Raw genomic sequence first — 16,863 nt, 5'->3', positions numbered from 1 at the left:
TGTTGATGTAGAGTGGGGTTATAATTAAACTTTTGCTACTTAAGAGGACACCTATAAAAAATGAATTATCATACGACAAACTTTGTGGAAACATTTGTATGGACGTGCAGAAGAGAAATAATGAATAAACTATTGAAAGAAACACATTTTAATTTCCACATGAGAGGGTAACATCTGTTAACTGCATATCACATTTACATTCCGAGTTACAAACATTGCTCTATGTGATGACCATCTTCATCCATGACAGCCTGGAACCACACTAGAGATATCATCTCACAACTGTGTACAGCTTCTTGTATGGTGAATCATGGTTCAGCTGTCATGGGAAAGCTTGTCTTGAAAAGGAAAACTGATAGATCACACAAGCTATACCCAAATAGGATGAACCCAATTTGGCATCTCACACATAGCAAGCAAGGAATGTCACATCATTCAAATGGCAGATGCATGCCACGCTATTTCCGAAGCAATCCTATTGCTCTTGCTACCCAAGAAATGCTACTGGTTATTCTTGTTTTGGGCCAAGCTGCACCTAACAATAAGTCATTCTCGCTATGCGTGGACAAGTGGCCCTCCTTCAGCAGGTTCAGGGCAGGCACACACAGGGGGAGGGGTTTGCTAGTTACTGGGAGCTCCAATGATAGGTGTATTATGGAGCCCCTTACAGAAATTGTTTTCAGGAACAGAAAGAAGTCCAATGTTCACTCGGTACATCTGCCCGGGTGCCTCATCCAAGATGTGGAGGCAACCATGCCTACAGCTATCGTGTGTGCAAGGTACAGTTGTCTGCAAGGTGTGGTTCATATCAGCAGCAATGACACCTGTCGCTTGGGTTTTACAGTGAAGTTACATGGTCAACTATAACAGTTCTAGGTGAAATCATGTTAACTGTGGATGTTTTACCAGCCACCCAATTCTTCTGACTGTTTTAGAGACACTGAAAGGAAATCTCTGCTCAGTAGCATGAAAACACCCAGATTACGCAATATTAGTTGGAGCTGACTTTAACCTACGCAGTATAGACTGGGAGTCTATGGATTCATGCAGGGGTATGGACAGACGGTTGGTCCTGTGAAGTTCGTTTGAACCCTTTTTCTGAATACTTTCTTCAGCAGTTAGTTTGACAGCCCATATGCTACAGAAATATTTCTAACCTTCTAACAACAAACACCGCTGACCTTTCTGGTGGTATCAATACAGAAACAGGGATTAGTAGTCGTGATGTTATCACAGTGAAGACAGTCACTAAAGTTAATAAATCAATCAAGTAGACTAGGAAAGTATTTTTGCTAGAAAGAGCTGATAAGCCGTTGTTAGCATCTCACTTCGAAAATGAGCTGACATTATTTAGTTCATGGATTACGGAAGCAGAGGAATTATAATCAAAGTTTAAAAGGACTGTATATTGTGCTTTGGGGAAGTATGTGCCGAGCAAGTGGATTAAGGACAGGAGAGACCTACTATGTTTAATAATCCAATTCAGAAAATACTGAGGAAACAAAGAGTGTTGGACTTTTGGTTCAAAAGAGAATGAGCAAATGCTGGCATGTAAAAGATGGTAGAGATTGTGCATCTGTAAAAAGACTAATGCACGAAACATAAAACTACTTCCATCGTCGTACCTTGGTGAAAGATCTTGCTGAGACCCCAACAAAATTTTGGTCCTTTGTAAAAACTGCTCAACAGGTTGAAGGGTTCTATCCAGTCATTTTTCAAACAGTCTGGTGTGGCAGTAGAAGATTGCAAAAGGAAAGCTGAAGTTTTACATTTCATGTCTAAGACATCATTCACACAGGAGGGTCATACAAACATACTGCCATTTGACCATCTCACCGACCCCAATATGGAGGACATGGTAATAGGCATCTTTGACATAAATAAGCAACTGAAAGAATTAAAAATAAATAAGTCACTAGGTCTGGATAGAATTCCAATTTCCTTTTACAAAGAGTGCTCTATAGCATTGCCCTCTTACTTAGCTTGATTTTTTCAGCAATGTTTCATCCAGTGCAAAGTCCCAAGTGACTGGAAAAAAGTGCAGGTAACTCTTCTCTATAAGAAGGGTAAAATAATGGACCTGCAAAATTACAGACCAATATCCTTAACCCTGATTTTCTCCAGAATTCTTGGACATATTCACAGTTTAGAGTATAATCAGTTTCCTTGAGATAGAAAAGCTTCTGTCCACGAATATGCACGAGAAACTGAGCTTGCCCTCTTCTTACTTTATATTGTGCAAATCTAGGATGAAGGGCAACAGGCAGACCTGACATTCCTTGATTTTCGAAAAGCATTTGAGACAGTGCTCCACTGCAGGTTATCAACAAAGATATGGGCATACAGAATAGCTTTTCAGATAAGTGAGTGGCTTGAAGAGTTCTTAAGTAATAGAACCTAGTACGTTGGCTCTGACAGTGAGTGTCATCAGAGACAAAGATATCATCATGAGTGCCCCAGGGAAGTGTGACAGGACCACTCTTGTACTCTATGTACATAAATTATCTGACAGACATAGTAAGCAGCAATCTGCGGCTATTTTCTGATGATGCTGTGGTGTACAGGAAGGTGTCAACACATAATGACTTTAGGACAATACAAGATGACTTACACAAAATTTCTAGGTGGTGTGACGAATGGCAGCTAGCTCTAAATGTAGAAAAATGTAAGTTAACACAGATGAGTATGAAAAACAATCCCACAATGTTGAAATATAACATAGTAGTGTGCTGCTTGACAAAGTTATGTCAATTAAATATCTAGGCTTAACATTGCAAAGACATATGAAACGGAGCAAGCACATAAGGACTGTGAAAGGGAAGTTGAATGGTTGACTTCGGTTCATTGGGAGAATTTTAGGTAAGTCTGGTTCATTTGTAAAGGAGACTGCACACATAACACTAGTGTGACCCATTCTTGAGTACTGCTGAGTGTTTGGGATCCTTACCAGGTTGGATGAAAGGAAGATATCAAAGCAATTCAGAGGTGGGCTGCTAGATTTGTTACCAAAAGGTTCCATCGATGCACAACTATTACAGTGATACTTCGGGAACTCAAATGCGAATCCCTGTATGGGAGGCGACATTCTTTTAGAGGAACACTAGTTATAAAATTTAGAGAATCAGCATCTGAAGCTGTCTCGAGAACAATTCTACCACTGGCAACCTAAATCCACGAAGATATGGTATGAGAAATTAGGGCTCATACGGAGGCTCTACTTGGAAGTGGAACACCAAAGGAAATGATTAGTAGTGGCAGACCACACCTCCGCCATGGACCATATGTAGATCCTATGAAAGCTTAGCATCTTTTTCAGTCTTGAGAATGGATCTTTCACGCTGAAGCAGAGTACATGCTGATTTGAAACTTGCTGGCAGATTATAACTGTGTGTTGGACTGCAGCTTGACCTGTAGAGTTAGCTTTTTGCTAGCAAATGTGCTTCTGACTTATCACCAGCCTCATTTATGTGCCAACTGACCGCTCGATGCCTCAGCTATACCTGCGATTCAGGTTATTTGTGGTTTCTTTCGAGTCCAGTCAAAAGTATTCAAACAAACCTCTGTGGATTCATATGGGCCATGATCTTTATATGGCTTTGCTTTTATGTAAAACTGTCTTTGCTCAGTCTGAGTACATCCCCACTTGATTGTTTGCCTACTTGCCAGTATGTACCTGTTGCTGTGTCAGGTCTCGTGTCTCATGTTATGTTCTTTGTACACTATGTCATGTAGTACTCAGCGCAGTACAATGTGCATGTTTCTTTTAACCCAACGTGAACTAGTAAAGTGTACAGTAACACATTCATCAGTGTTCTCAACAAAAGCAGTTTACTGGCAGTAACCACATGCGTTAGACCTCTCAGCAGTTTCACTGGACAATTTTATATGGTTCCTCTGATTAGGGCATAGCAGATTCCTCACCCATCATTCTGCATCTGAGCTTCTGCTTCTTATCTAATGACGTTGCTGTTGATGAAATGTTGAACAATAATTTTCCTACCCCACGGCTGGTGTGTTCCTATTTCGTAAAATCACAGTGTCATCAAACCACAGCTAATATCTTTCTAGATGAAGAAGATACTGCTAAGGACAGTAGCTACATCCTGAAACACTAGTTTCATTGTGACAACTTCTCCATGTTATGCAAATGTTTTCTCTTTCTTTTTTTAAGGAACATACAGACACTGTAAAACGTGCTGATTTAACAAATGACTACCTGAAGAGTGAACAATATTTATACAATATTAGCAGGTTTATGTTTCATAATCAGACCCATTACCATACAATTTCACTATACTTCTGATTTCCATAATCTGTGCACCTTTAATTCTATTAGATTTTTTCTACTTGTCAGCTCCCATTTGTTCCTTTCTTATAACATTGGCATCCCTCCTTTCGTTGTCTTCAGTGGAAGTATATGATTCCAAATAATCTTCATGTAACTGAGTTTGCTATATTATTCTCTCCACCTAACATTGGTAGATCACAACAGAACTTCATTTGTTGGCCATTACACATACACAAACATTTACTTTAAATTTTTAAATTATTTTCAATCAAGAAAGAAGGTGACAAATAGATGTAAATGGTAAAACAATTAGGTTCGTGATTTCATTAAGTATATGCCACTACATATGTACTTAATGTGGTGTTGTAATGGAAGATTGCCTCTTTCTTTCTGATTTAGTTTTATAAATGATTCTCAGAATTCAACTGAAGAGGGGAGGGGAGGGGAGGGTGATATTCTCTGTGTGCTTCTATACATATTGGAAGTCCTCTTTCCTTTTCTTGCTAACATAATGTGTGATGATGTGACTCAGTGGTAAAGTGCCAGAATAAGGAATCTGAAAGTCTCTAGTTCTACCCCCAGCCAGCCTGAAGATTTTTAATCTGCCTCTTATTTCGCCTCTGGCAATATTTGTCAAAGTGAAAAATGCCGAGCTGCACTGTGGTTCAGAGTTCACGTTAAACTCTAAATTCCCCCTTAACAGGCTGGTAAGTAAGTTTAAAGGTTGAAAGAAGACATTGGCATAATACTCCCAATAGGACCATACCTAGTAAAGCACTGTGGTGTTCAAACCAACCTTCAGATCAATGACAGCTTTAGCTTTAATGTGTGAAGCTTCCAGACCCAGTTGTTTTCGTGATCATGTTTCACTATCTTTCAAATGTTGAATTTTATTGTTATGCTCTTTCACAGACTAAATGGTTTCCTGAGATTCTTCTGTGAAATCAGCAACGTGCTAATAAAGTACTGTTCTCAAAAGTGTATTTTACAGTAATTTTGCAGCTGTTGCCCCCTGTTAATATAAGTAGTTACTTAGTATTACAATCAGCAGCTTGGCCAATCTACATGATATACAAGAGGTTATAGCTCTCAAAATTTTCAGGCCTACAGAAAGTACAGATATTCACAGAGGATGAAATGTACATAAATGTCTCATGTGTAATACATGTTGTCTAGCTGGAAAGTAATTTGAATCAGTTTGTCTCTTTTGATGACTTCTGAAACACTTTTGCACAGTGTTATGGATTCTGGTTTGCTTTTCAAATAAGATTCAGTGCCTCCTTTGTCTTGTGCTGCTTCTACTCCAAACTATCTATTGTAGTTCTTCAACTGTTCTCAATTAAGTTGAGATTACTACCCTGCAGCAGTATTAACATATAAGCATGGACCAAATAATTGTGAATCTTTATTTACTATCTTTATTAGAACATGGTACTACAAAAACAAATATCTTTACTTTTCAGGATACTGTCATATCTGTGTATTTTTTGTACCTGATGATCAAATTCAAACAGAAAGTAAAACTGTGATGGGTTCGTGTAATAAATTAATTCAAAATTAAGCTGTATTCAGTGAAATGTTGTCTATGCTCCATGCTGACTACCTCTTCGTAACTTCAATTCTTTCTTCCCTTCACCAAAAATCAGTCTTTGTCAAAGGAATGGAAAAGAGCAGGACGACTACTTTTCTTTAGAAACATAAGATCAATAGTAGAAGGCTGCAAAATTGGCAAACCTGTCCAACTAAAATTTGCTACAAGCGGTTTGTGAAACTACCGCTCAGGCAGCTACACCCTAGCCTTCCTTGCTAGCTTCAGCAAAAGGTGCTCCTGAATAATAATAATAATAATATTATAATAATAATAATAGAAAAAATAAAAGAGTAAGTAGGCATGGGGGTTAGGGAGGGGAGAGAGGGTGGGGAGAGGGTGACAGGGAGGGGAGAGGGTGAGAGGGAGGGGAGAGAGGGAGGGGAGAGAGGGAGGGGAGAGAGGGAGGGGAGAGAGGGAGGGGAGAGAGGGAGGGGAGAGAGGGAGGGGAGAGGGTGAGAGGGAGGGCAGAGAGGGAGGGGAGAGGGTGAGAGGGAGGGCAGAGAGGGAGGGGAGGGTGAGAGGGAGGGCAGAGAGGGAGGGGGAGGGTGAGAGGGAGGGGTGAGAGGGAGGGGGAGGGAGGGTGAGAGGGAGGGGTGAGAGGGAGGGGGAGGGAGGGTGAGAGGGAGGAGTGAGAGGGAGGGGGAGGGTGAGAGGGAGGGGTGAAAGGGAGGGGTGAAAGGGAGGGGAGAGAGGGAGGGGAGAGAGGGAGGGGAGAGAGGGAGGGGAGAGAGGGAGGGGAGAGAGGGAGGGGAGAGAGGGAGGGGAGAGAGGGAGGGGAGAGAGGGAGGGGAGAGAGGGAGGGGAGAGAGGGAGGGGGAGGGAGAGGGAGGGGGAGGGAGGGGGAGGGGGAGAGGGAGGGAGAGGGGGAGAGGGGGAGGGAGGGGGGAGGGGGAGGGGGAGGGGGAGGGAGGGGGAGGGGGAGGGAGGGGAGATAGGGAGGGGAGATAGGGAGGGGAGAGTGATAGGGAGGGGAGAGTGATAGGGAGGGGAGAGTGGGAGGGGGAGGGAGATAGGGAGGGGAGAGTGGGAGGGGGAGGGGGAGGGAGGGGGAGGGAGAGGGAGGGGGAGGGAGAGGGAGGGGGAGGGAGAGGGAGGGGGAGGGGGAGGGAGGGGGGAGGGAGAGGGAGGGGGAGGGAGAGGGAGGGGGAGGGAGAGGGAGGGGGAGGGAGAGGGAGGGAAGGGGGAGAGGGAGGGAAGGGGGAGAGGGAGAGAGGGGGAACAGGGGGAGGGAAGGGGAGAGGGAGAGAGGGGGAACAGGGGGAGGGAAGGGGAGAGGGAGAGAGGGGGAACAGGGGGAGGGAAGGGGAGAGGGAGAGAGGGGGAACGGGGGGAGGGGAGGGAGGGGGAGAGAGGTGAGCAGATATAGAGGAGTTACACCATATGGTGACAAACCTGGAAAGCAGAGAACACAAATCTCTGCACTAGATTCTTTTTCCATCTCATAAAAGAGTCCTCTGTGTTGTCGGTTCCGGAACAAGATAACAACAATCCTTTTAGTGTTGGATTTGATGTTTCTTTGTGTATGCGAATTTCAGCTATTTACCTTTCACTCTTCTGACAAGGATAAATGATATAGGGTACACTCCAGACACTATTAAACTGCCAATTTAGGGCTTCATTGTAAGGAAATTTTGGATACTATAATTAGGTCCTCAGCAATAAAAACTAGAGAAAATTTGATAAAATAAAGCTATTAACTGCGTCTAGACCTACCTGGTACTAGAGAACCATCAATAGAATGGAGTGATTCATCAGCAGGTCCTGAAAGAGCTTGTAACTCTTCTTCATCCCGTGAATGGTTGAGAACAGAATCCAGACTACCAGCTGATGCACTAAGTAAGGAGGAGGTATCCTCTGGGGAACGACTACGTAAACTGAGCCTCTCTAGACTGGTACCGAGATGTCCGCCAATGCCTTCAAGGCTTGAACTTTCAACATCACGCTGCTGCTGTTGCTGCTGTTGTGTTGGTCGTGTTGAGCGCTGCCGACGTTTTGGTGGGAGTGGTGGTGGTTCCTCACTGCCTTCTGATATATGGTAACTCCTATGGAAAAATTCATTTTAAGATCCAGTATCGTCTTTGGAAATTCATGCATTGCAAAAAAAGAAATTTTTATATCCATAAGAGCTGCTGCTAACGTTTTTATTTTTCCACAACTGGCTTCAACCATTGATCACAATGAAGCAGTACTGAATGTCACATAAAACAGAAACATAGAAACATTGAGTCATCGACAGCCTTGCTTTCCTGCAATGCTGCCGCCCCCCCCCCCCCCCCCCATGGCGATACGGCGCCAACTGGACCTAAAATTTTAGTGCTGCTTTGTGGCAGGTGGACTAGGTTGGGGTGGCGGTTGTGTCTGGTAAGGAAAGTAGAGGGGGGAGGGAAAGAGATAGGGGAAGGGGTAGAGGAAGGGAGGGAGGGAGGGAGGGAGGGAGGGAGGGAGGGAGAGGGAGTGGGAGAGGGAGCAGTTTGCTGGCTATGAAAACAGGAGGGAAGAGTGGCAAAATCACATGCTAGGCATGTGATGCATGGTTGTTGGAGCCAGTGGGGAGCTGCACACACTGAAGGTGATGTGAGAACATGAATTGGGAGAGTGTGGCAAAATGAAGAGAGAGGAAACTGTTGGGTGGAGCATGTGGGGACAGTGGTTTACCGGAGATTGTGGTCAGAACAATTACAGAAGTGGAGGGCATATTGCAAGAATAACTCCCACCTGCTGGTGTTGGAGGAAAGGATTTAGATGGTCCAAGTTGTTAAGTAGCCATTGAAACTGAGCATGTTATGATTGGCTGCATGTTGTGCTACTGGGTGGTCAACTTTGTTCTTTACAACAATTTGGTGGTGGCCATTCAACTTGGTTGACAGTTGACAGTTAGTCATACAGACATAAAAAGCTGTGCTGTGTTTGAAGCAGAGGTGGTATATGACATAGCTGCTTTGACAGTTGGCCTAGTCTCTGATGGAGTAGGATAAGCCTGTGACAGAACTGGAGTAGGAAATACTGGCTTAGTGGGTTGGCCAGGTCTTGCATCTTACTTTTCGGTAAGGGTAAGATCCCTGTGGTATGGTGTTGGGAGTAGGAGTGGCATATGGATGGATTAGAATGTTTAGTAGGTTTGGTGAGCAATTGAAAACCATTTTAGGAGTGGTGGAAAGGATTTTGGGTAGTATTTCTGTGATTTCAGGGCATGATGATAGATGATCAAAGCCCTGACAAAGCTTGTGGTTCAGTTGTTCCAGTCCAGGGTGATATTAGGTGACAAAGGGGCAGCTCATTTACAGTTGATTCTTGGGGTTGTTGGGAGGTTAAGACTTTTTGAGGACATGACACAGGAAATGTGTCTGTGGACTAGGGTTTGGCATGTAGTGCCTGTTTGTGAAGGCCTTCATGAGACGTTCAGCATACAGGGCAAGGGAGTTATCATCAGTGATACATAGTCCACAGCTGGCCAGGCTGCATGAGAAAGATTTTTTTGGGGTGGGAGGAATGGCAGCTGCCAAGACACAGGTAATGCTGGTGGTTAGTGGGTTTAACGTGGAGAGATGTGTGGAGATCAAAGTGCAGAAAGATGACACATTGCGTAGCAGAACAAGTGAGTCCACATCATTAAGATATCACCACATCATTGAGATATCAAAACATCAGTAAGATATCATCAATAAACCTGAACCAGACAGACACCTCCAATCCTCTCACTAACCTTACAATGGGCTACAAAGAAGTGCCCCCTTCATCACACATTACCATCCAAGACTGCAACAAATGTATCATATCCTTTGCCAGGCCCTTGATTATCTATCACGATCCCTGAAATGAGGGACATCCTACCCAAGATCCTTCCCACCCATCCTAAAGTGGTGGTCCCTTGCTCACCAAGCATTCACAACATCATAGTCCATCCATATGCCAGCCCCACTCCCAACTCAATGTCACAGGGATCATATCCCTGTGGAAGGCCAAGGTGCGAGGCCTGTCCCATCCACCCACCCAGCACTTCCCACTCCAGTCCTGTCACAGGCTTATCCTATCTCATCAGATGCTGGGCCACCTGTCAAATCAGCCATGCATATACCAACTCTGCTTCAAACACTGCACAGCTTTACAAGTTGGTGTGCTTACCCATCAGCTGTCCACAAGGATGAATGGCCACCACACCCAAACTGTTGCCAAGAACAAAGTTGACCCCTTGTTGGCACAACATGCATCTGAACATAATTTCCTACAAAAATATATTTTACTCGAGTTATCAGTAAAACAATATATCATCTAAAGGCATTGACATGCATAATTCTGTACAATGACATAGGCATTCATATGACATTATCATGTATAACATGCTCCCATCCTAGTACCCATAAAGGTTGACATTTCAAATAGGAACAAATAGAAAAATAAAATTGATGTGGTAAAAATAAATAAACAAGTATCCTAGTACAGAATATCAAGTTCTGTGGTATAAACACAATACCAACTGAATTTTGGAATTAAACATAAAAGTGTTACCTATATTCCGGAATGTGAGATAATGAAAGAGAAGTTCCCAACTAGTGTGTGTGTACTATTGTGCAGAGAGGTGGACAGTATCAGGTACAGAACTGCCAGCGGCCCATCATGTGCCATGACATGTAAAGCAGTTAGTTCAAAATGTTGAAATGTGTGCGAATTCCTAAGGGACCAAACTGCTGTCGTCGGTTCCTAGACTTAAAACACTACTTAAACTAACTTATGCTAAGAACAACACACCACACACACCCACGCTCAAGGGAGGACTCGAACCTCTGTGACACGGCGCCTCAAACTGCGCAGCCACTCCGCGTGGCAAAGCAGTTAGTATCACAGTGAATTCAGTGTAGGATTTATATTACAATCAATCTTTATAAAGCTCTAGTCTCTACAATAATCTATAATTCTGTCAATGAACGACAGATGAATCTAAGCATTTGATTTTGACCTGTGATTATGCTTTAATGTAAAGCCAATTGAGGTGTTCTCTGGAACGATGACTTAGTTGAAATACACTGAATCAAGATACAGATCATCAAATGTACTAGCTAGGTTTTTATTCATTTCAAACTCTTGTGCACAGCCTAAATTTCAGTCAAATATTAAAGAAATATTGTGGTTTCAGACTATATGACATGATAGTGTAGTATGTAAGAATTATTTATTGTTTAGGATTTCGGTTAAGTCGCCGTTCCAGGAGCACCTTAATTTTAGCGTAAAATCACAATCAGAGAACATCCAAGTATATATTAACAATCAGAGCAAAAAATATATGCACTAAAAATTATGCCATACTGTATCATAGTGGACAGTCCTTGACAAATTTGAATCTGTAATCTAATATATCCAATGAAATTGTTTAAAAAATCATTGAAAATGTGTATATACTGACTGCCAGTGTGACCTAGTGTTTAGTATTGTTAGCCACTGACACAGACATCCTGTGTTTGATTTCTAGTGAACACCTCAAACTTTTCCATGACAGACATGTACAGATAGGATCCACTTGTTCTCTCGAGTCCAAATGAGACGCTGCTTGAAAATAAGTAGTGAATTGACACACAAACCATTAAAGAGCATCAAACTGGAAGGCTCACACCAGGCTGAGAATCACACATTATCTTACTTAAAATGGTGTAATACCAGACAGACATGGGTACAATCTGCAAACATACAATACATTTATATATATACACACACACATTATATATTGTTTGACATTGGCAACAAATTCTGATTTTCATGAGTGCTGTTGTGGGGCATTAATAAAAATGTACCACTTGCATTACCCACTGTATACCAGAATCCATCAGTGAATAAAAGGAATGAACTTGCATTGCCCTTCACCTGATGCAAGCCTTTTTTTAATTGGCACCACCACTTTGGTGACTTGTGTATCAATTGTCTTAAGGGTAACCCTCTCCTGAAGGAGTGTATATTATCACATTTTTGTTAATGGTAATGAGAAGACGTGTGGCGAGATAGTGAAACTCAGTTCCACTACACCCAAATAGCACCAATGAGATAGCCAAACTTAAGGTCACCATCCAACACATGGATCACCACCACCTTTGCCACCCAAATGCTGGCAATGGAAATCTCTTCCATCACAGGATAGGAAATGGCTACCTCCAAGTTGTGTGCATTAGCAAAGTGACCTGTATTTTGAGAATGGAGCATGTATCACAAGCAAACTTCATTTAACTATTGAGTCAGTATTTCAGTCAATACTGTTAACAGACTAGTGTGAGAATATGAATAGTCTATGTTCCGTAACCTATTTCAAATTATGCATGCAGGAAAAGAACGTGCTAATGCCTCTTGCTACAGGGAATAAGTGTGCTCTGTCTGATGTTGTATATAAAGTATTAGATTCCTTGTGGGTTGGTAAACATGTTGGAGCAAGAAACAGCAACTTTTTCTTCATTGTGCATTGTTGGTACTAGCGAAAATCGCTGCTTCAGTTTGGGACATTCTGTTTGGTAATGAGGAGTTTAAATTATTCATTTCAGTTGAAATAGTTTATTATTTATATTATGTAACTGGATGGATAAGAAACCTACTCACCAAACAGTTGCAGAACACACACATAAGAGAAGATTATAACAGGCAAGCTTTCGGAGCCAGTGGCTCCTCCTTCAGGCAGAAGGATTGAAGGGGAAGGAAGAGGCGTGAAGGAAAAGGACTGGAGAGGTCTAGGAAAAGGGGTAGATTTCGATAAAGTTACACAGAACCACTGGTCAGGGGAGACTTATTGGATGTGATGCGAAGAAAAGACTTATCACTGGGGACTGTACTGGACGAGATTTGAAAACCTGAGGGCTTAAAGCTGGAAGACAGGGCACCAACCGAACATATATCTGCCTTGGTTGATCAGCATTTGCAACCTGTAGTACAAAGACTTCCCTCCTATGTGAACATCATCTGAAATCCATGCCCCTGCCACTCCCACCACACCCTTTGCTTGTCACCATTGATGCCATCTCCCTCTATACCAACGTCCCCCACATGCATGGTCTGTCTGTCTGCTGCTGAACATTTCCTCAGTCACTGCCCACATAATTCCAAATCTATGACATTTTTCCTACTCGCCTTAATCAACTTTGTGCTTACTGACAACTACTTCATCTTTGAGAGGCAGACACACAAACAAATCAGGGGTTTTGGCCACGGGAAGCAGGATGACTCCTTCCTATGCCAATCTTTTCATTGGTCGCTTGGAGGGGGCTTTCCGGGGATCCAAAAATCTTCAGCCCCTGGTTTGGTTTAGATAAATTAAGGTCATCTTTACCATATGGACTTATGGTGAGACTGACCTGTTAATATTCTTGGAATCTCTGAATACCTTCTCCCAATTAAATTTCACATGGTTCTACTCCAAATCCTGTGCCACTTTCCTTGATGTTGATTTCATCCTCACCAAAGGCCAGCTATACACGTCAGTCCACATTAAACCTACGAACAAACAACAGTACTTACATTCTGACAGTTGCCAACATGTCCTTGGTTCTCACCACCCACCTGGCGTTAATTTCTTTCATCTCACTATTTCTTCACAGTAACTACTCCTTTCTTCATTCAATTTTAGTTTTCTACATGTTTCATTTTCTTATCTGTCCATTTTTCACCATCCCCCTCCCACCTCTGTTACATAAAATGCACTTAGGTTTTCATTCTTATTAATGCATGTAAAATGTTTAAACAATGATCTCTGTCTTGCATATTACCCTGTCTTCCACTTTTACGCTCTCAGGTTTTCAAATTGCATCCGGTGCAGTCCTCAACAATAAGTCTTTCCTTATAATCCTGTCTGGAAATTCTTTCCTTATCATCCTGTCTGGAAAGTCTCTCCTGACCCAAGGTTCTGGGTGACTTTCCTGAAATGTACCCCTTTTCCTAGACCTCTCTAGTCCTTTTCCTCATCCCCCTTCCTTCCCCTTCAACCCTTCTGCCTGAAGAAGCTTGCCTAGTTATAACCATCTTTTATGTGTGTATTCTGCCACCGCTTGGCGAGTAGATTTTTTTATCTATCCAATTACAATAGCTTGTCAAAAATTGATTGTTTTGCGAGTAGGATTATTATTTATATTGAATGATGAGTACTCCATCTGAGGATGGAAGACAGAGACCTTCAGATTCTAATAGTGTTAGGGAAAGGCAATTATGAAGGTGAATGAATACAGTCATGAAGACATTAAAGATACAGTCGCATGAACTAGGAGAAGACTGCAACTGTAGGTTAATTTGTTTTGAGGTAGTAAGTCCTGAAGAAAGATCAAATATTATACGAAAATTTGGTGATATATTAGATTGACATGAACAATTATTATATCTGAAAGGTCTCATAACACTACTTCCATTTCATAAAAGGTGATCAAGGAAGAATGAAGATGAAGCACACCTCAGAGAGTAATTTCAGCAACAGAGTAAGAGTGAAAGGTGACGACACTGCACATTCCTATTAAAAGGAAAGCCTTCAGGGCAGTACCTGGAATAACTAGGTGGTGATTAATGACAGTTCTGAAACTTTTGAAACTGGGCAAGACACTTCGTGCTGGAATGGGTAAGCATGGAAGTAGGCCATGGAAAATTAAGGAAGAAGTAGGAATGGCTGTTTATGATCATATTCATTTATTTAAGGGTAGATCAAGACATTACAACATAGATAAAGACTAAAAATTTGTACCTCCTAGGGGAACTTTTGGTAGAAAAACTGCATGAATTGATCCAGGAAAAATACTTGAATTTTAACATTCCATATGAAATGCATGTAAGAGTTCAAATGGCTCTGAGCACTATGGGACTCAACTGCTGTGGTCATCAGTCCCCTAGAACTACTTAAACCTAACTAACCTAAGGACATCACACACACCCATGCCCGAGGCAGGATTCGAACCTGCGACCGTAGCAGCAGCGCGGCTCCGGACTGGAGCACCTAGAATCGCACGGCCACCGCGGCCGGCGCATGTAAGAGTATTCAACACTAAATTCAATATAGCTTTTGGGTATCAAAGGAATGATACACACTCAACCTGCAGTAATTACACTGCTGAGATGAAGGTGCTGAATGCAATGTTATATCGATAACATGAAGAAACAAGTCTTGAAAGAAATCAATAAGATCACCACTGACCAGAAAGTAAACAAAGTCAAAGCACAAACATTTTATTCCAGAAAGAGCACTTCTTGTTTGAAAAGCCAAAAGTCTAATGAAACAAAAGCAATCTGCACGGACTACCAAAAAAAGTTTGCCTACCAAACATAAGTACTAATGATGTCTATTACAGATGGCAGTTGTCTGCCCACTCTTTCAATATCCATCAGCTTTCAAATGCAACTTCAATGTTCTACACTTACACTAAAGTTACAGGAAGAAAAGGGAGCAGTGAAGTTGTTTTCTTGTAAATCACTTTGTGCACAATTACTGCACACGAAAGTCAAACATCTTTAAGCTTTTGTGATTCATGCTCAGAGAAGAACAAGAATTACAGTCTATAAAGGTACCTTAACTATCTTGTGAGTGAACTGAAGCTTTTAGAGACTGTGAATGTAACTTCCATTGTTAGAGAAGTTCTAACAATGGGTTAGGTGTGAATCATGGTTAAGTTTGATGTAAACCTATGCCTCTTGATGTTGTGGTGACACAAAATTGGGAGTAATTTCTGAAGAATATATATTTGAGGAAATGTCATTTGCCAACATGGTCCATTAGAGAGGTAGTCATCACAAAAAAAGTCACTACCTCAGTCAACACTGAGTAACTTACAATTGAGCTTGGATTTTATCGGTGGTAACAGTTTCACTGTGACTTCAAGAGCAGCGCTCTGGAGAATATCCATCCCCTGCTTACATAGGTAAAATATAAAAATATAATTAAATATTTTAAAAATTTTATGTAATAATAACAATAATTATAATAGACAAGAAGCTAGAGTGATTTACATAAATGTTTTACACTACGCTGACAAGTCAATGTTGGAACGAAGTGATATATTTTATTCTTATTACCACATTATCACATGAAGTTAAAACGGCATAGAGAACCTGCGTATCTAGAAGTATCTTTATTGTTTCAAACATTGTTTTCATTACAAAATAATCTGACACACAATGTTTAACAAAAAATACAATTCTACTAGCAATATCGTGCATTCAGCTATGCACAATTTTTCCTTGAAATGCATGACATTACTTTAAATATTATGCCAATAAAATCACAATTTAAATTTTTAAGGAATCAATTTATGTTAAATTTAATGTCTATAACATGTCCTTCCATTACGACTGTTGTATTCATTGATTTTGTGAATCAGTATCCATGAATTTCAGTTCCAAACTTTAAAACTGCTCTGCTGGACAATTTAATAATGTGGACAAAGCACGTTCTTTTTCCTGTGCTCTTCTAATGTGTTTGTACAGAGTTGTGCATTTAAGTAAGTTTAGAAGCAAAATGACAATGTGCAGCTTTATTAGTAATCTCAGTAATATGTATACATATTAAATTTTACATTTCACATATCTGCTTTACTTGAAATGTGGACACCACATGCGGCAGTGATCAAAGATTGGAACTAGTTGTGGAAATATAAAAACTACTGATAGCAGTTTTGGTAGATTCAAAAATATCATTTTTAGAACAAACATGTAATGCTGGGATTTTTCAGAAACTGCAACAATAATTTCAAGAATTTGAGGCTTCAAGTATGATTTAATTTTGTGTAGTTATTTGTTTTCACTAAGCCCTTATGTTCACATACTAACGTCATGTGTTACAAACTGATACATTTTCCACCTAAAGATGAATTTGTAAATAAAAATTCTGTCAAAAGCTGCTACAAAAGACTTTGTATTATAACAATTAGAGTTATTTCAAATACAGTGGTCATGCACCGTCAGCACATGACACAGAATTACTTTGAGAACCAACTATTTTCTAAGGCCTAAATAATGAAATTTGCTGAATTTGCTTGTTTCTAAT

General features: G+C 41.2%; 1 protein-coding gene across 6 annotated transcripts in view; it reads right to left on the bottom strand.

Moving 5' to 3' along the window:
• The window catches only part of LOC126248069 (guanine nucleotide-releasing factor 2), a 463,467-nt gene that overhangs the window by 141,024 nt on the left and 305,580 nt on the right, over positions 1 to 16,863 (bottom strand). For all 6 annotated transcript variants that reach the window (XM_049948716.1, XM_049948717.1, XM_049948714.1 and 3 more), the window contains one exon: positions 7,593 to 7,921. In XM_049948716.1, the coding sequence (XP_049804673.1) occupies positions 7,593 to 7,921 (329 nt within the window). The remainder of the gene's footprint in view (positions 1 to 7,592; positions 7,922 to 16,863) is intronic.

Source organism: Schistocerca nitens, chromosome 3 (genome assembly GCF_023898315.1).
Source record: "Schistocerca nitens isolate TAMUIC-IGC-003100 chromosome 3, iqSchNite1.1, whole genome shotgun sequence".
In the NCBI taxonomy this organism is placed as follows: Eukaryota; Metazoa; Arthropoda; class Insecta; order Orthoptera; family Acrididae; genus Schistocerca; species Schistocerca nitens.
Note: the sequence above shows the minus strand (reverse complement) of the source record. Positions and strands in the feature narration are given on the sequence as shown.